At 40.6% G+C, this 20,817-nt stretch overlaps 1 protein-coding gene across 1 annotated transcript in view; it reads right to left on the bottom strand.

The window, feature by feature from the left end:
* PREX2 (phosphatidylinositol-3,4,5-trisphosphate dependent Rac exchange factor 2) overlaps positions 1-20,475 on the bottom strand; it is a 186,277-nt gene extending 165,802 nt beyond the window's left edge. Inside the window, exon 1 of the mRNA XM_075085197.1 lies at positions 20,005-20,475. Coding sequence (XP_074941298.1) covers positions 20,005-20,145 — 141 coding nt within the window. The 5' untranslated portion in view covers positions 20,146-20,475. The remainder of the gene's footprint in view (positions 1-20,004) is intronic.
* Positions 20,476-20,817: the final 342 nt, after the last annotated feature.

Below are 20,817 nucleotides of genomic sequence, written 5' to 3'. Positions count from 1 at the left end.
AACACCAATAAAGGAAAATGGATCATGCAAAGGAAAAAAATCTATCAGACAGCAGGAAGGGTATTTAACTTCAAATGGTAACTAAGTGGAAAAAAGAGACAACCTCCTAACCAAGGTGCTCTGAATTAGTCCTTAAGGCAATTTCTCTTCCCTCATGTCTAAGCCCCACACAGCCGTTCGCTCACTGCCCCCAGCGGAAAGGCGGTGAGAATGGGAAAAGTGAGAAAATTCATGGGCTGAGATAAAGACAGTCTAATAGGGAAAGCAAAAGCTGCACATGCAGGCAAAGCAAAACAAGGGATTCATTCACTACTTCCCATGGGCAGGCAGGTGTTCAGCCATCTCCAGGGAAGCTGGGCTCCATCACGCCTAACAGTAACTGGGGAAGACAAACTCTGTCATTTCAAACATCCCCCGCTTCCTTCTTCTTCCCCCAGCTTTACATGCTGAGCATGATGTCAATATGGTGTGGAATATCCCTTTGGTCAGTTGGGGTCACTGTCCTGGCTGTGTCCCCTCCCAGCTTCTTGTGCACCCCCAGCCCACTTGCTGGTGGGGTGGGGTGAGAGGCAGAAAAGGCCTCGACTCCGTGTGAGCACTGCTCAGCAGTAACTAAAATGTCCCTGTGTCATCAACACTGTTTCCAGCACAAATCCAAAACCTAGCCCCATACTAGCTACTCTGAAAAAAAAACAACAAACCTCCATCCTAGCCAAAACCAGCACACCCCATTAACTACCTAGATAAACAACTCCTAAAATAGGCACCTCTAGTACATGTCTCAGGTTAGGACAGACCCCCAGTCATATCTGCATATACACATATTACACAACCATAGTTCTTTTATTATTCTGACAGGGCATTGCATTGTCTGCCTCTATCTAAAAAGAACCTGGAAATAAAACCAATATGACAGATTGGGATCAGCAGCCCATTCCTTACCCCACCCCAGAATCTAAGGTAAGTGTGTTTTCCTGTAATTTCCAATTAACGGGACATTCATAAATATGAACATACAAATTAAGAAGTTTATTCTGCAAAAGTTTGTTTACAGAAAATTAGGAGCAATCTAAATATATTTTCATTCTTGTATTATCAAAGTACTTATCACTGAAACCATTCATTCTCATTAAGGGAAAAACTGGACATAGACTTTTAATTAAAAAATCAGAGCCTCTGCGGGGCAAGAGCAGCGGTACCTAATTCCTCAAGGCCAGGTGGCAAAGTCCTGAATAGTAGTCATTAAAAGAGCATTTAAAAAAAAAGAGAAAATTACCAAGTGTGAGTACATGCAGAGGTTGAGATGCAGTGCCTTGCCTAAGTCCTCTCCCCATATGCATAGCTGGGAGCAGCACGAGGACTGGCAGACAAACTCCTTTCACTCTGCACCAGAAGCACTGGAGATCTGAAGAGAATCTGAAATTTAAACAGCAGTCTGGTTCCTCTGATCTTTGTCTTAGCCTGGATGTAGCATCAGGCTACATCATAATGGAGGTTAATTATCCATTTTTACTGGGATATTAATCATCCCCCAGAAAAAGCAGATTCACATGGGCAGCTGACTTTTCCTTCTCTGTACTCTGGACACAGACTGTCCACATGCAGCTGCAGAAAGTCAGAGGCATAAGAACCAGCCATAAGAATCATAGGTTGATGCCTGCCGTGGATGTGCCCATTTACAGTTAGGGATTTCACAATGATTTGGAAATCTCTTTACACCATTTATCAGAGAATATTCTTCCAGGACTGGCTATAGCCCTTAAATATTTTGAAGCACTATATGTAGCTCTCAAGCTCAAATAGATTATGGTCTATAGTTCTTTTTGAACAACTTTATTGTACACTTTTAATCAAAAAAAGTAAAATTATTAATACAGGGCCTGGATTCAAATATCAGTAAAATGGTATTAAAAAAAAAAAAACACCACACCACACAAACCTCCAACCAGAATACCCACAAAAACAGAAAGAAAAAAAAAGACAAGCTTCCAGAGAAGAAAATATGCATATACTATACAACAGACATAAAATAAAGGAAGAAAACAAAATGTTTAGAATTTGGTTGATATGTTTCTACAACAATTAAAATGTGATAAACAACTATACTCCTATGTGAGGCCTGGTCATGACTCATCATGGCTTTACAATCCACCTAATACTTTGAGATACGTGTAAATTAGAATTAGAGACATACTAGGAACGGTGGGCTAGATGTATCCATACATGACAGTCTACTGAATAGAAACCAATTCATGAAGTGATATGAAAAGCCTTTACATAGTTCATAGCACCTGTGGTAGCCACTTCTCCTGACTGTGAAAACTCAGGAAGACAGCAGTCCCCTAAAATCTTCATTTTTATTTTATTAGAGGACGCTTTTTAGAGGCCAAAAATATTATTCTAAGGTCCTCTCTGCATCACTTACGCTTCATTTTCTCTCAAAACCTTAGAAGTAAGCTGAGTTTAAAATTTGATTGCATGTGGCAAGTCTGCAGTTCATTTACATTTTTCATTATCCAGAAAAAGCCTCAAATCTTTCACTGCACAAGACTTCATATCGCAATAGGAATATTCAATCTGCAAATATTTACTTCCCATCCATACTGCACAGTAAAACTATAACTGCCCTACTGCCAGTGAATGTTGCACCTATCTTTTAAGTCCAGTTATCTACCAAGAACAGCATCTCCTGCAAGACAAAAATAAGTACCTAAAGTTTTAATAAACCGTAGAAATAAAAGGTCAATAACCAGAATTGCTGTGATATATCAGTAAATGCCTTTTGGAATTCTGTGGAGTAACTATAGCGAGTGCTTCTTCCGTTACCACTAGCCAGTGAAGTTAAAAGGTTTAGAAATAAATGGGAAAGTCAGAGTCTGATGTACTATATTAGCCCAGAGCTGTTTTGTGGCTGCAAAACAACAGGAAATGGAATGGAATAGCCATTACAGGCTTTATTGCCATGGCACATTAAGACAGACAACAGCCTGCAAAGAACTAACGGTTTAGACACAAAATAACATTTTGCCAAAATCCTGTTTTACATGTAACAGTTCTTGCACTCAAAAGACAAATTACACTTGGCAAGTATGGGGAATTTTTCAGTACAAAAGTGCGTAATACACAAATGCACAATAGTAGCTGTGGTGGTCATATTTTGATTTTTTTTTTTTAATATTGTACTACCATTCGATGCAAATCTAGCTATTAAGGGGTTTTTTATTAGTAAAAGCTACAAGAGCAAAAATTCATTGTTGCTTTCTGTGCTGGAAGCCACTGTAATACAGATGAAAACTAATTAATTCAGTATATTTCCAGCACACATTTCTTAGAAGATGCCCAAATTAACTTCGTTTTTCACGATACAGCAATTGCCAGCAGAAAACAACACTTGCTCACACATCCCATACAGTAACTTACATAAAATCCATTTAAATGTCAGGAGAACTGAGTATTTTATGTAACACTGCCATTGATAACTTGTAAAGTGGCATTTGTATACAAAATAGGTTTGACAGAGAAACAGGAGAAGCTTCAGAAGATAAAAGGCAATTCCTTTATACCAATTCATCTGAAAATTTTGACTCAGACCCAAGAAAGTGTCTGAAAGTGTCCCATTATCAAAAACATTTCTCAGTGAAGAAGTATCCCACAAATGAATTTGGAAAACCTATGTTTTACTGGATTGTACACGTTGAAAACTAAGTTAAGAGCTTACTGAGATTGAGTAGTAACTAGTCAACTTAATGACGTAAAAATTGATGGTATAGCAGATGAAACTATAATGACAAAATAAAATTTAGTTTTTTAAAAAACAGTTTTTACCTTAGCAAAAGTTTCTTCACTTGGTCTACTGAATGAAATGAAGACTTAATTGTACCAGTACTACAGCCCCCGTTAAACTTTTAACTTCATGTATTCCAACTAGAATAAACGTTAATCATGGCTGAAGGTTATCTCCATCAAATCACAGGAGTGTTCTCTGATATATGGATATGAAGTATAAAGACAAGCAATCTCTTACGAACTCATCAGGCTGAATCTTGACTTAAAGGGGTTTTGCACTGGTTTTTTTGCAAGAGTCAGATCCTTTGTCTTTGACTACCTATGGAAAACCACAGCTTATATTGTAGCAGTATCAGTGTAATTTATCCTCAGCTTCACATGAAAATTTCATCACTGTATTTTGCTGAGACACTGATTTACCAGCATTCCCCAGTTTTGTCCTGGCACAGTAGACTAAAAAACACGAAAGCAAAGCATGATTCTTTTTTGCAGTTCAAATCTTTATTATTCTGAAAAGCTTCCTAGTGTCCTATATTCATACTCTCCTCTGCTTCCCTTTTGAGGATACAGAGTTAGGCCCATAGCAGGCATACAAACACGAGATTATTTAATATAATTTTATTTCATCACCTACTCAAAAGCATTCTAACTACAGCACAATATATTTGAGCATTTATAAAGAGAGAACTTTAAGCTTTCCTTGCTGTAATTTACTATTTCTAAATGCAAATACTGAAATGTAATCAAAACAGATAGAACATTTAAGAGAGTAAACCTCTGCTTTTCAGTAGAGATCACAACTTCATACACTCATGAAAGCCAGTTCTTTGTGTGCTCACACTCGGACTGAAGAAAGCTTTACATTCTTCCTGGAGCCAAAGACCTCTTCGATATCTGCAGAAAACAGGAAGCTTTCCTGCCCATTGTTTCTGTCCGGTCTGACTATTGTGACAGTTCAGTATAACTAAACATGGGAAAAAGTCCTTTTAGTCTCTGTGAGGACAACCTCATAGCATATGGGAAGAAATTAAAACACTCATACAGAATATAACTGCCAACTTCCAGGCATTATTCTTAATAAACAGGATTTCACACAGTGTCAGAAAGATGAATGAGGAGTAACCTTAAAGTAAATGGAAATAAAAGTTACTGGTATCAGGTCTTCACTCTCCTGCCCCTGCTCGAATAAAGAATGCTTACAAGTATATTACAACATCCCATTAAGATTGTAACTTCCATTCTGTGCTGGTTTTGGCTGTGGTAGAGTTAATTTTTTTCAGAGTAGCTAGTATGGGGCTAGGTTTTGGATTTGTGCTGGAAACAGCGTTGATGACACAGGGACATTTTAGTTACTGCTGAGCAGTGCTCACACGGAGTCGAGGCCTTTTCTGCCTCTCACCCCACCCCACCAGCGAGTGGGCTGGGGGTGCACAAGAAGCTGGGAGGGGACACAGCCAGGACAGTGACCCCAACTGACCAAAGGGATATTCCACACCATATTGACATCATGCTCAGCATGTAAAGCTGGGGGAAGAAGAAGGAAGCGGGGGATGTTTGAAATGACAGAGTTTGTCTTCCCCAGTTACTGTTAGGCGTGATGGAGCCCAGCTTCCCTGGAGATGGCTGAACACCTGCCTGCCCATGGGAAGTAGTGAATGAATCCCTTGTTTTGCTTTGCCTGCATGTGCAGCTTTTGCTTTCCCTATTAAACTGTCTTTATCTCAGCCCATGAATTTTCTCACTTTTCCAATTCTCACCGCCTTTCCGCTGGGGGCAGTGAGCGAACGGCTGTGCGGGGCTTAGACGTGAGGGAAGAGAAATTGTCTTAAGGACTAATTCAGAGCACCTTGGTTAGGAGGTTGTCTCTTTTTTCCACTTAGTTACTATTTGAAGTTAAATACCCTTCCTGCTGTCTGATAGATTTTTTCCTTTGCATGATCCATTTTCCTTTATTGGTGTTACTTCAGCACCAAGATTTCCATCAGATTTGTCTATAATGTTTTCAGCTTTGCCTGCATGTGCAGCTTTTGCTTCCCCTATTAAACTGTCTTTATCTCAACCCATGAATTTTCTCATTTTTCTTCTTCTGATTCTCTCCACCTTCCCACTGGGGGTAGTGCACAAGCGGCTGTGTGGGGCTTAGTTACTCACTCGGGTTAAACCATGACACATTAATTTATTCCATTATTATTATTATTATTATTATTATTAATTGTAGGTACGTGTTGTTTTTGTAAGTGAAACAGAATCAAGATCTTATTAGAAAACCAACTTTTCTAATTCAAGAAAACAGCAGACGCAATGCTTCAATCCAAGAGGAAATTCTAACCCACAGAAAGAACTCAACTCTGCCAAAAATATTTCCAACATTATGAAGTAATCTCAACTTGTCACTTTCAAAATGTTAAATCAGTCACATCATTTTGAAAACCTGGAGGTCTCTTTTACTGGTAAGCTTGAGATCAGCTAAAGACAGCTCAAATTTTGCTCTCCTTAATTAGAAAATTCTCATTTATCTCTTGATAATTATTGAAACTTCATATTTTATCATAAAATAAATTAAAATAAGAAGACAATAACCAAGTACAAAGGTAATGGTATTTTCACACCTCAAGCTGACTGTATTTGAAGATATCTAAGAAACTGCAAAAGCCAGTGATGCCTGTCCTATTAACCCAAATACCACAATATGAGGAAATCTCATCACATACTTGACATGTTTCAAAGGGGGTTTTGGTGTGCTTTTTCATCTTTAGAAGAACCAGTAACCATTCCCTCTTCCTTTTCAACCGTTTTAATGCGTTTTTTCTTCCTTTCCAGTATTCTGTCCCACCTATTTCCAGGGCACAGTTTCTCCTGTAATCTCTCACCTCTCATTCTTCATATTTACTACTGTTGTTAACTACTTTTGTCCTTCACTGAGCCCTCTTTCCACACTGTTTCCCCATACACTGTTTCACACTGCAAAACAGAACGGTGAGCAGGACAGCAAACAGCAGCTACAACTCATACTTCAAGCATCTTCCTCAACATTTGAAAATGTCACTTTCAATATTTAAAGGTAAATGAAGAGAGGAAAGCAGGGCCTAAGTAAGGTGCGAACTACATTTTGCAAAAGAAGGATAAGCAGAATTCTTAACATCTTTTGGTATAAGAAAAATCAAAATTCAATACCTCAAACATCGATTATACACATTTGGGGGTTTTATTCTTACCCTCTGAAAACTGTTGTGCAAAAGATTAAGAATGAAACCAGGGTGAAGATCAATGATACTGACACCAGAAGAATTCATCCCAAAGGAGCCTGAAAGATGATCAGAAGTGTGAAAGGGCTTTCATAACAGGAATAATTAGACTTGGACTTCTAACAAGAAAAATAGTGACACAAGTACTTAGTGAATTTTTCAGGCAGGACATTTTAAATGAGCAAAAGGAATTATTTTGTGGGAAACACATTCAGAAGTTACTGGTGCCAAAAAAATACAAACTGTACAAAAATAAAGAAGGCAAACTCAGAGATTGCTTAGTTTGCATCCAGGCCCCGCATCCACAACCTCCAGCACGGACAGTCCCAAACTACTGGTGCCTGCAGTTGGGAAGGATACACCCTCCATAAGTAATGCTACCAACCACCATTTTAAAATAAAGTTACTGCAATGGACCTATTATTAAATCTATCACAGCACTTCACAGGTTTCTTCCAACACCTCTCATTTTAGGTTTTTATCTTATACTGCAAGTTCATTTTTAAGTGTTATTTCACAAGCTTTCAGGAACAAAAATCAGCAGGCACTGGAAGGAAGGAAGCAGCTATCACTGTAAGTTTAGTGTGGCCATTTTTACAAAGGCATTCTATGAATGAGGACATATTTACTGTCTTCCTGCTTCTGCAAAATAACTCTCCTCCACAGACAATGAAAAGATAAATAGGAACTAATCAGTAATGAACATTTTACAAATGACAAAACACGAACTCTACAGATATATGCCACTCTTTCCATTCCCTCTACCTTGTAAGGCTTTGGTATCTTTTTAGTGAAAGCACTACTTATATACACTGAAGAGCTTCAGTTGCTTCCATGTCTGTTTAAGTCTCAAATGCCTCTGTGACTCTTAAAGCAAAGTGCTTTTACCAGGCTCATGCAACAGAATCCAAGGATATTGACTCAAAGCATCCTGTCCTATGCTATTTCTTCTAGGCATCTGGATACATCATATGCTTAAATTCCTTGGGTAAGGTAACTTAGCACATACTAAGCTATAGAATGAAGTGATTTTCCAGTCTTGTTACACAAATTCATAGCATCCTGGAGATCAATCACTTTGTTATACAGTACACCATTTCAACTTTATAGCTTTGTGCTTTCAGTGTCCAGTTTTTTTCAAAATGTCACATTAGGGATTAAGAAGTAAAAACATGGCCAATTAAGTTTACAGAAGAACCTGAGAACATCCTGAAAGTGTATTAAAGGCTGGGGAAGAGAAATCTTGTCTTACCATTCTTCTATTTTGTATCTAGTACTTTCTAGCTTATTTCAGTAACATAAAATAGGAAGTTGCTGACTCTTATGGTATCGTTTGTTAAAGAAAACACAAACTAATGAATTATTTTAGGTGTGCTCCACTTTCGTGCTGCTACCTAGTAATCAGTATTTAACTTACTTCCCACTCTGGAATTCTTAGCTGAATAATAACATAAAACCAGCTTTGTTTTAGATACACATTTATCATGTTTTGAATTGTCATGCTTTTGGGGGTGGGGGGCAGTGAGAATACAAATAAATCATTCAGGATTTGCCACTGGACATATCTCAAAGTGTCTCACCTAATTCACCAGTTTGTGCCTATTACAAGGTAGTCTTTCCTCTACAGATACTTGGCTACCAAATTCACCCTTCACTGCTTGCCAGCAAACTCTTCCTAAACAAGCGCCAAGGCACAGGTCTCTGAAGGCTTTCTGTAAGCACAACCTCATGAAGTTAGTAAGGCAAAGAAATTAGGCTTTTCAAAAAAACTGGACATTTACAAGTACAAGTAGAAACGTAATTCGAGCCCAAGTTAGAAAACTGTCTTGCAATTTAGCCTTTCTGACTTACAGCTCCTGAAATATATCCCAGCCATTTCAGCTGGAGACTCAGGTCACAGCCACACATATATTCCACCTTCAGATGTGTTTCTCAGATTTGTTTGCCGAGTACATGACACTAGTCATTGTCCCCCAGCCAGACAGACCTGGCCAGCCACTACCCAATTATATTTTCACAATTGCTTTTTTCTGATGCAAATAAAAACATCCTTATTTTCTACAAGAGTCTGAAGTCCCAAGTACAGAGAATTTCCCATGGCCCAGCTCATACCTCACCAGCTACAATGAGGATTAACTGCAGCAATCTCATGGATAATTCTTCCCGGCCTAGATATTCTCCATGTTTGCAGCCTATTTCTCCTTTTCTATTCAGCCTGCCAGCTGATTGCTCTTGCCTAATCCATACTACTCAAATTGATGTATAACCCTGATGGAGCTCTTAACACCTCATCTTCAAATATTACAGGAGACACCCTGCACACACCTCAAGCAACTCAGCTCTCCAACACACTACCACATTCCTGTTGAGATCGCCTATAACACATTACTAACTTGGATACCCAGTAGGGCAACAAGTCTTGTTAGACTTGTCTAAGAGTGCTCTGTCTCCACTGACGCTTCTCTGTCACATCATGTTTGATCTTGGCATAAGGAAGCTGGGATCACTGAGTCAACATGTAGTAATACATGGATCCGGCTCTCTAGAAGTAACTCTATTTAAACAGCCTGAGAAATTAACAGTATATTTCACAGGACAAAATATAAAAAAAACTTATTTAATATAAATTCATTTATCAATTGTCACTGATCACTTGCTCTAGGTGTTACAATAGGCAAAACTGTATTTAGAAATCAAACACATTAATATATATAATGTATTTAAACTTCAGGTGTAAATACCAGCAGCTACAGCTAAATTTAATTTTGAAGTGAGAATGCGTATAAAACTTCCCTATGAAGGTCAAGGAGTGGATTATTTACTCTGCTCCATTCAGCAAGATATTACCAATTTGTCAGGGGGCCTGCACCACACAAATGACACTGAAATAAAGAAAGCCACCCTCCTACATCTCATCACTGTTCTCTCCACTGCTCTTCAGTTGTAAGTGTTTCTCCTACCCATTCCCCTACATTAAACTCATGCTCTTCAGCCTTGAACTTGAAAGCTCATGAGGTGTGCCACATGACTTGGTAGCCAGGCTGCCAAAAGCAAGAAGGAGAATCAGGAGGTCTCATGGAACCTGAACTAAGCGTCAACCCCTAACATCTCAGTTCTGTCCCTACAACAGGATAACTTCAGCTGTGAACAGGCTATGAGAGAATCACAGGAGCAATAAAGCTTGCACAAAATGAAGTTGACTTTGAAGAATTATCCTTGCAGTTTCTCAGACATTTTAAGCAGATAACCATTCTTCTATCATCAGTTATATATAAAGGGAAAGGACTGCTTTGCTGTCAGAGTACTGAACTGGGAATCAAGACACCAGATTATATTTCTGGCTCTGCCACAAACTTCCACTGGGACCCAAAAATCAAGATCTGTCTCTAAGTTTCCCACTAGTAGAACTACTCAGATTTGATTTATTAATGACAGCAATGCTCTGAGACATCTCTGAATAGAAAATATTACAGAAGCACCAGGTTATCTGTTTCCTGAGCAAATATAATACAGTGGAAAAAATAACTGTGTAGCTGAGTTTCCTCTTGGATTTTGAATATTTGTTTGCTGAACAGTATAGCCTAGCCATTTGCATTGCGATTTCAGAGGACAGAGGAAACAAAGTAGATGTGCAACCCTGAAAAATCTGCTCTCCTGAAGAGCTGAAACTTCAAGACAGTCTGCTTTTTCCCCCATCATATCAATAAATTGTAAAATTGATGAGTCATGTAGCTTAGAAGGGACCTCCAGAGGTCATCTAGCCCAATCATTTGAGCAAAGCAGTGTCCACTACAACAGGTTGCCCCATCTTGCCCAGCTGAGCTATGAACAAAATATAGATATTCCACAGCCTCTATGCAACCTGTTCCAGCTTTTACCATCCTCATGGTAAACAATATTTCTTCCTCTCACACTGAGTTGGAATTTCCCATTTTCTGTTGCCTATCCTTCTTCCACTGCGCACCTCTGAGAGGAGTGTGGCTCCACCTTCTCCATATCCACCCATCAGGGAGATGCAGACAACAATAAAAATTTCACTGAGACTTCTCTTCTTAAGGTCAAAGAAACCTTGTTCTCTCAGCCTCTTTTTGCAAGTAATATGCTCCAGGCCCTCATCACCTTGCTGGCTCTCCACTGGACTTGCTGCAGTACATAAATTTATTTCTTGAACTAGGGAGCCCAAAGCTGCAGCCACAAAGGTCTCACAACTCTAGAGTAAACAATCACTTCCCTTGATCTACTGCTAAAATAGCCCAGGATGCTGACTGTTTTCTGCACTGCAAGGGTTCAACACTGACTCATGTTCCAGTTCTTGTCCACAGGCACTGCCAGAGTCATTTCTGTAAAGCTGCTTCCTGGCCCCCAGCCTGTACTGGTGCACAGCGCTGTTCCATCCCAGGTGCAGGACTCTGCGTTTGCCTTCACCGAACTTCATGAGACTCCTGCCAGTACTGTCAGTACTCCATGCTCTTGAGACCCATCTGCTGAAAGCACACCTTCCAATCCTACCATTCAGGACATTTCTGAAGACATGATACAGTACTGGTTCCTGAGGGACCGCTCATAACTGGCCACCAATTGTAGCTTGTGCTGTTGACAACTGCCCTTTGAGTCTAACAGATTCAGCAGTTTCCCACCCACCTTATTGTCTATGTATCTAATCCAAATTGATGAGGTCTGGATGTAAGGATACTATGTCAGACCATGCCAAAGACTTTGGTTATATCAAGGTAAACACAATATCCATAGCTCGCACCAAGTTCCCCGAGCCAGTAGAAGGCAATCAGGTTGATCAGGCATGATTCACCTTTGGTAAGCCCCCAGAGGCTGCTTCCAATCACTTTATTTTCCATCAGTGGCACAGAAATGGTTTTAAAGATGATTCACTATACCATCCCCACAAGGACTGAGGTGAAGCTGATGAGCTTGCACTTCCCCAGGTCCTCTTCTTTGACCTTCCTGAAGCTAGCTTTGACATTTGTGTTTTCCCAGTCATTAGGAACTCCCCACAACCACCATGACCTTTCAAAGATGACAGGTAGGCCTTACATTGACATCGGCCAGCTTCCGCAGATGCATCCCACCTGATCTCAGACTTGTTTATATCCAATTGACTTAAGTACTTCATAACTGTGCCTTCTTCTACTGTAGGCAATGGCACATTCTCAGAAAATCTGCAAATAAGCTTTGAGAGGCCTAAGGGAAACACTAATTGGTGAAAACTCCAGGAGAAAAAATATGGAGTACCTCAGCCTTTTCTACGTGACCTTTTCACAAACCTCCCTGCCCCCCTGTGCTGCAAGCACACATTTTCCTTAGCCTTCTTTTTACTACCAATGTACTTACAGAAGTCCTTTCTGTTGCCCTTCACATCCCTAATCTCAACACCAGCTGAGCTTCGGCTTTGCTATCTCCAGTCTTGCATGTCGTTATATTCCTTCTGAGTCACCTGTCCCTAAGCTATCTTGAGCCCCACACCAATACACACAATCACAGAATCACAGCATCACAGAATCCCAGGTTGGAAGGGACCTCAGGGACCATCTAGTCCAACCTTCTATTCACCAGAGACAGGGACAATCCTGCTCAGTCCATAACAGAAAATTGAGCCAATATGCATGCACTTTAGAATTAAAGCAAAAATAGTCAAACAAAATTCCTGAAAAAGAATATGCATTAGTACACAAAATTATTCAAGATACTTATATAAAAAGGCAGGGCCTAAATTATTGTAATTTTTAATAAAAATTAGTATCTTATTCCATTCTGTACTTGATTCATGGATATCCCAATTCCTTTCCAAACAGGACATATACTTAACAGACACATGGTTATAGCCTTCTACAGACTGGCAAGTTGCCCCCACCAGTATCTTAGGTCAACTATAGCCAGTTTGGATTTGTTTATTTTGGCCAAAATACAGTTCCTTTTGGTTTCCAACATAAAGAACTTCTCAGTTCCTCCTATAGTGTAATACTGTTACTAACTTGGAATTCCTCTGCTTTGACAAAATTGTTCTTCATGCTAACCCTACCAAAAAAATACAAACCAACTTTGGAATACATAGTTTCAAAGCACTTGGTGTTTAAAATGGTGACAAAAATTACTACTGAAGAGGGTTGAAAAATATGTCTCCATAAATATTTGAAATCACTGCAAACAGCATACTATTCAACAGCATCAGGCTGCACAGAGTAACTTAAGTCTGGACATATTGATTGACGGTCCCCTCCAAATAGTCTCTTCTAAATTAGCTGCTCACATTACAAACTTGTGAAATATATGTGGCAGGAGAGTTAGGACTGAGCTACAAGGCAGAGCAAAGGAATAACTGGAACACTGCAGATATAATGATATTTATAAATACAGATAAACCAAGAAGTTGTAAAACACCCCTAAGCATACCATGGTCTTCGGCATGATGCATCTTGGTCTACAGTAAGTCATATGGTCTACAGAAAGTCATAAAAGTTTCTTAAATGCTACAAAACAAAAATGTCTCCTCTCAGTATTTTAGACTTTTCACTGAACAGCTAAACAAGCGACCTTTTTTTTCTTAAAGAACAGCTTTTCAAAATATAGTCTAAGTACGTCTGAAAGCAATAAGAGGAAATCCATTGAAAAGCATGAAACATCTCTCTGGAGTATAGCACAGTGTAATTCCTTACACTGCCAAACATGACAAGATATGTGCTTGAAAATTCTTCTGAAAAACCTCTGCTTTTTGCCATCGCCATACCTTGCATGACCTCTGTGCTCAGCTAGTAGAGATGCAAATAATCTTTCTTGCTAATCCACTCCATAAAGCAAGCATTCAACCTTGGAAGTGGGGGTTACAAAGAAATAAATAGCTTTTAAGCAGTTATTCTCACTCTGATAAAGACCGCAGGTGGTGCTATTGATATCGCCAAGCAAAGTCAAATAAAAATAGAATACCACATTCAGATTTTTTGTAATACTTAAGCAAGTTAAAAACAGCAGAAATTGGAAGTGAATGGAAAAGATATTGACTTTCTATGGTAATTGTGTTTGCACTTCCTTTGCACTTTTTGTGATGAAGTAGCCATAGAATGTTGTTTTTCTTTTCCTGAAGAGAAAGGAAATCACATAACCTTATCAAAAAATGCAGCCAGCTAAAACCCTTCCCTTCCATTCATTTAAATCCCTTTTATAAATTATAAATGCAATTCTGCAAACCATTATGAAGTCACTAATCATTACTGTAATTGAGATATACATATAACATATTTAGGGAGTTGGACTCGATGATGTTTATGGGTCCCTTCCAACCTAGTTTCATTGTCTAGCATAACCATTCGGGGAGTTTCGATGCAGGACAGAAATCCTCTACTGCTGGTCAGGCTTAGTAACACTGAATTTGACTAAAAGTTACCTGGAGTCTCAATTACTATTAATCACCCATCCAACGAATTAGTCTGCTCAACAATCAGAGAAATACCTATTGAGCCAAAAGAACGGAAAGGCTCAGTGTGGCAGGGAAATACAGATCCTGAGGAGTCATACAGCCACCGAGGAGGCTGGGCAATAAACCTTATGAACAAAATCTCTTTATGCCCATTGAAAAGCAAGGACATGGCCTCCCTTAACAGGGCGCACATTTAAAGAAAAACAACCATTTTTCCACTTTAGTGCAAGCAGAAGAGATGAGAGAAGATAGTTGAATGCCATTAAATCCTACTGTACTGAGATTTGAGAGTTAACTGGCAGAAATGTATACATATTCACAAATGAGATCTGTAAAACATACTACAGTCTACATAGTAAACTACCATTTTTTTTCTCGCCCCAGCTGCTTCAGGATCTAACTAGTCACCCCAGCTGAGGCCGTGGGGTTTTGGAAGCTTACACAAGTGCCAACATCTGCTTCTATTCCCATCAATGTCAAATTTGTCAGAACACGAAACTGCACCAGAAAAACAATCCCTGTCACAGAAAAAATAAACTCTACTTCTATGGCTATCCCCTGAAGTACCAAGTGTAGGAGATCTGTTACATTTCCAATTTCTATTCCAAAATAAAATCTCTCTCCCATATATATATATACACATTTTTATATATTTTTATATATACCTATTATTAGGTATATATAAAACCTACTATTGTATCTAGCCTATTTCCCTGCAGTGTATTTGCATCCTAAAGTTCTTCTTGGTTTGGTTTGCCTTTACTGGCCAAATAGTGTAAAGCACAATCATAAAAACTAAGCCTTATACCAAGTTACAAGGTGACAAATTAAGCCGGCCACTTTCTGGCAACTCTTTACTATTAAATACTTATTAATTTCTCAGCAACTTCTACCCAGAGTTTTACTGGTCTCTTTATTACTGGTATGTTGAGTGTTCGTGAGTACCCTGATTCATACAGTAAATGAAACCTTACATGAAAACTTTAAAAAATAAGGTTTTTTTAATTTGCATAAAATATTCATTAAAAACGCAAGGGTATTCCCCAGTATAAAATCGTGGACCAAGAAGAATCTTGGAGAAGTTTATTCAGTTTTATTCTAGTTAGCTAATTGTGCTTATATAGCAAAATAGGAAATTATCATTTTCTTTAAACAGAGTACATTAAATATAGCTGCTTTGTTGTTTGCTGTAAAGAATGAAATAGATAAGGTACACACTGATAAAGTAAAAAAAAATTCTAAAAAATACATATTTACCATGAACACTAAAGGTAATATTAATTAGTCAGTTACACAGCTGGATGACATGTAATTATTTTAGACAGAGTAAATGTTCACCAATTGTTGCTTTCCCTTCCCTCCAGAAAGTGCATTTTGGTGAAAAAAGATTCTCCTCTATCCTTGCCAAGTACAGCTTCTCTTTCATCGGAAAACAAAGATTTCACCACAGGAAGACAATATGATCACCAGAGATATCACCCAGCAGCAGAAAAATCTCAACTGCTAATTTAGCCAGTAAATTATCAATAGTTTGTAACTGAAACCTTATATTGTAGCTCTTAATAAATTCCATCTGTAGTTTTCAAAAGTGTTTTAGTGCCTTAGGTAAATTCTTCCATCACTCGCGTAATTTCTTTTAAGAAATGCTAAATGCTAACAAGAACAAAAACCCTGGTATTGCAATGACACTCCAAATGTTATAATGAAATGTTTGAAGGAAAAGTGCAAGCCTTTCGTCATCATTTCCTGTGCATGCCTGCTCCCTCCAACATTGCTGCGACTACTGGGGGACTTCAGTTTGCGCATCTCATGTATGTTTACATACCTCACTCAGACGGGCCCAAAATTGTTATTGTTCAGCATTACCAATGTCTCATCATAGTGAGCTACCATAGTTTATTACTGAAAGATTCAGGAGATCTGAAAGAATAATATTAATACAACCAGACCTTTCCACTCAGACTTGATCTGTGATGATTGCAGATTAAAACCAATATACTGTATTTACACAGCATAAAGCCAAAAAGAAGTAGTGAACAAACTCACGTGGGAATGACTACTCAGCTACATCTATCTAATAAAATTATTAATGTATTAAATCTTCTGTTTTGCACTTCATAGCCGTGTAGACTTTTGACAGAATACAGAAAGTGAGCTGCTTCTCACTACACTGATGATAACTGGAAGATAAGTTATAGAATCATAGGATGTCCTGAGTTGGAAGGGACATGCAAGGATCATCGAGTCCAACTCCTGACAGTGTTTGAAACCTCTCTCCTAGCTCTGAATCACATCACTAAAGAATATAAAACTGTTCAAATTACAGTTGAAGAAGAATTTTTACACAGAAATAAGTGGACACAATGCATAAGTGAACTGCATAAAAACAGACACGAAACTGGAAGTAAGTAAGTTCAAATCAGTATAATTAACAGCTGCATCTGCTTATTATTTCATTTTATTCAGCAGTGTCCTGTGTTTAAATCTGAATCACAGAGGAGCAGGGGAACAAAAGTACTTTAAATAACCAACCAGATATTTGTCCTTAGAGAGACGCTCTTTAATTCCAATCCAAACTGAAGAACCTAAATAAATCTAACATATATTAGACATGTTTCCAGTGTAGGGAAACCAGTAAAGCATTTCCCATGTTGACACACCACCAGCAAAGTCACTTCTTCCATATAATCTCTTCATTCTCCAGCCAGCCACAAGCTGTATCAGGCAAAGGGCCATTTCCCCAACATGATTGCATCAGCAACAGGGGTCTCCTCCTCCCACCACTAAGATAAATCAGGCATATGCTTCACTTCCATGCCTGTTTATATTATATAGTGCCCATTCCAACGGCGTAATTTTGCTTCAGTCGAAGGGGTCGTAGACGTTATCAGTTCAGTTCACAAGATCTCATGAAGTACTCAGGAAAATTACTTAGGTGAGGTATGATGTACGTTATGTTTCCACACAAATCCCACTTACATACCATCCCTTTCCTACACAACATCAATTGAAGAAAACTGATTTTTCTGTTCCTTAATTTAACTGCCTCCTCAAGAGGGCATGTACACAAAATAAAAATTTCACAGATGAGTGAAAAGTTAGCTCTTTTGCCCACCACTACTACACAAGTGCTAACACACTTTTCCATATGAACCCTAGACATCATGAAAGATTACATCTGTAACCCCACAGAAGAAATAGGATCCAACCCTGAAACCACAGAGTTTTTCATTTATCTAAGTGAATACTCCATTCCTATTAAATTCAATGAAAACTGCAGGTACTCCATGCAAACTGTCAGAAATACTATAAATGGCTTCAGCTTTTCAACCATAAAAGAAGCATGGTTTCTACCACAATGAGCTCTACTGATGGCGTTGAGGAGACCTGGAAGCCTAAGTCTTAATTTTTATTGGAACTTCGAGCCCTCGGGCTGCCTCTACTTTAACAAGAAGTCCTAAAAATAGGATAGAGTACAGACAGAGAAAGAGTCGGTGCTGGGACTCCACACTGTTGGCAGGGGGTCACTTCAGACTAGCTTTAGTCTCATCCCAGGAACTGCACACTCATTAGCAGCTGGATATGCTCCTAAAGAAAACCTTCCAGTTCACTCCCATCCAAAAGGAGCCCAGGCTCTGCACCCCAAGACCACCTCACAGTGTGAAACAAAGTAAGCTGGGATAGTGTTTGTATCTCAGAAGAGCTGGTCCTAGGAAAATGGTTTTAAGAAAAAGAAAGGAAACCATAAGCCTGAGATACCTAAATGAGAGGATCTAGTCTCCAGATCAAGAAGTAACCTAGCAACAAGGACAATGGTGGTTTTGATGGCTTATGTAAAATAAATGTGACGGTCTCCATACTGGCCCTAGTCCAAAGTTGTCCCCCTCATAAAATGCACCACCACAGCTGCTCTCAGCAGCAGTCCTAGCAGGTAGGCCAAGGAAAGCTCAGAAGTTCTTTCCTCAACAGTCAAAATGCATGATATTTCCCTGTGAAGGATTTACATCTCTGGACTGTCACTCAAACCCTGTTCACAACCATTAATGAATAAGAAAAACTTGGCATAGAACCAGGTATTTAACTCCAGCCCTCCTCCCTTTCTCCAGATGATTTATTTGGATCATCTTGATCCAAAAAGACATTACTTAATTCAATATTAGGATGCAACTTGAAACACATACATAGTCTGCTCTTTAGAAGGAGCTGAGCACTTACTCCTTGAACACCACTATCTGTTATGTCTTAAACTGTAGAGTCCAAAATGAAAGATATTACAAATGCTTTAAATTTGCTGAAATGGCCTAAGACTCTGACATACACCAAATTTGGGGCTTAAGACAAAATATTGAAGAACATTCCCTTAGGAGAGATATTTTTTACAACAGGTAAAATCTGAATGTTAAATGTAACATGTAAGATGCAATCGCACAGACACTTTCTCAAACGCATGTTAAATTTTTTTTTTAAATAGAAAACACATTGGAGCATTTACCATTTTTCATGGTTCTGCTGAGGATAAACATATGGAGAAAATAAGCTACTCTGTAGATCTTTTTTTACTCCAGTGTATGTGCTTTTATTCTCCCTGTCACAGCCAAGTTGAGAATTTCCTCTTTCATGATAATAAGCAGAAAGCTCACAGATCTCAAGGCAGCAAAGCAGGAAGTTTGCAGTTTGAAGGATTTCCCCTCTTCAGTGGGACAGGGAGGAAAGAAAAGTATGAGGGGCTACTGTGAAATCTTCTGCAAACTTAAGCAGCTGACTTGGGCATACTTATCTCAACAGGGTTCTAAAGTGGTGCTACCGAGACCACGAATGAAACACTGCCCACATCTGTTCCGTAATAATTCGTGACTTTGGCTTTTTGAAAGAGTGAAAACTCCTGCCTTTCTGATTAGGCTATTACCTGGCACAACTAATCGTATCGACAGTGCTAGTCAGATGCAGAAGGAAGCTAGACCTGCTGCAACACAGCGGAACGCGCTGGTTCTCTGGACTGCTGGAGAAAACTCACCAGAGCAGGCCACCTTCCCAGCTGACCCCCGTATCACAAGGCGGGAGGGAATGCCACATGTGGCTTTAATGCCAAGCAGCTGCTGCACACCAGCACCCCCTCCGCCCTGCCCCCCGCCCCGCCGTGTTTCACGGGCTACCCCAAGCAACGGGGCTGCGGCGCCCCGTCACGAACACAAGCCCCCACACCCAAGGCAGCCCCGAACCCAAAAGCATTACTTCCCCCCTCAGCCTCCATGCCCGGAGCAGCGAGATCACCCGTGCCGCACCGAGGTCACCAGCGCAGGCTTTCCGAGCCGGGGGGAACACACGACCCCTCCCAGCCATTTCAAAACCTGTTACTCTCCCTCCCCGTTAAGCAAGAGCAGCCGCCCCGCAGGGCTCGGGGCGGAACACCCTCTCCCGGGTGCGAGTCCCGCCGTCCCGCGGCCGGCAGCAGCCCGCCCCCCCGCGTCCCCGCTTCCCCGCGGGATCGGGGGCGGCCCGACGGCCGAGGCGAGGTCCCCCCGCCCGGCTCCGCGCTCCTCCGCTCACCGACACGAGGAACTCCAGCGTGCCCACGTAGTCCCGCTCGGTCTTGAGCAGCTCGTTGAGGACGCAGACGCGCAGGCGAAGCTGCTTCTCCAAGTCCTTCCCGCTTTCCCCCTTGCCTTCCCCTTTGCTTTCCTCTGTCATGGTGCAGCGAGAGGGAGCGGTGCTCCCAGCCCGGCGCCCTTCCCGGCTGCAGGCAGCGCCGCCTGAGCGCCCCGGCACTGCGCTGCGGGCAAGGACAACAAAAGACGCCGCTAAGTTACACGGCGGGGCCGGGCTGGGGCCGGTCCCCAGCCCCGCAGCAGCCTCGGCCCCTTCTCACGCCGCTCCAGCCGCGGCCCGAGGTCCGGAGGCGAGGAGCCACCCCGGAGCGCGCTCCTTTCCCGTCAGGAAGGGGACACAGCCCCGAGGAAGCGAGCGGTCACTGGTTCCCAGCTCGCCCAGTTAGCTGAGAGGCTGGAAAGCCTCCGCAGCGGCAGCACAGACTTGGACATTAATCAAAAGCTTTGTATCCATGTGACTCCAACCCCTTCCCCCCTCCGCTAAATCTCAGGAAAAAGGAAAGGAAACAACTTCGGGGAAGATTGCGTGCCAGCAGCTGCCTGTTTCACACACAAGCTGCGAGCTCCAGTTTGAGGCTAATTGGAGATCTCCAGCAACAGAGCACAAGAATTATAAAAATGTCCCGGCAAGGCGGCTGGCCGGGGAACGGGCAGTTGTTGTTGTTGTTTTGGTTTAATCATCAGCAAAAGAGTCGTTTCAACTTCCCCTTCCACACCTTCCCACGAGACCTATATGACAATGTATATGGCAGCT

Source organism: Phalacrocorax aristotelis, chromosome 2 (genome assembly GCF_949628215.1).
Source record: "Phalacrocorax aristotelis chromosome 2, bGulAri2.1, whole genome shotgun sequence".
Lineage (NCBI taxonomy): Eukaryota > Metazoa > Chordata > Aves > Suliformes > Phalacrocoracidae > Phalacrocorax > Phalacrocorax aristotelis.
This window is presented reverse-complemented; position numbering and strand designations above follow the sequence as displayed.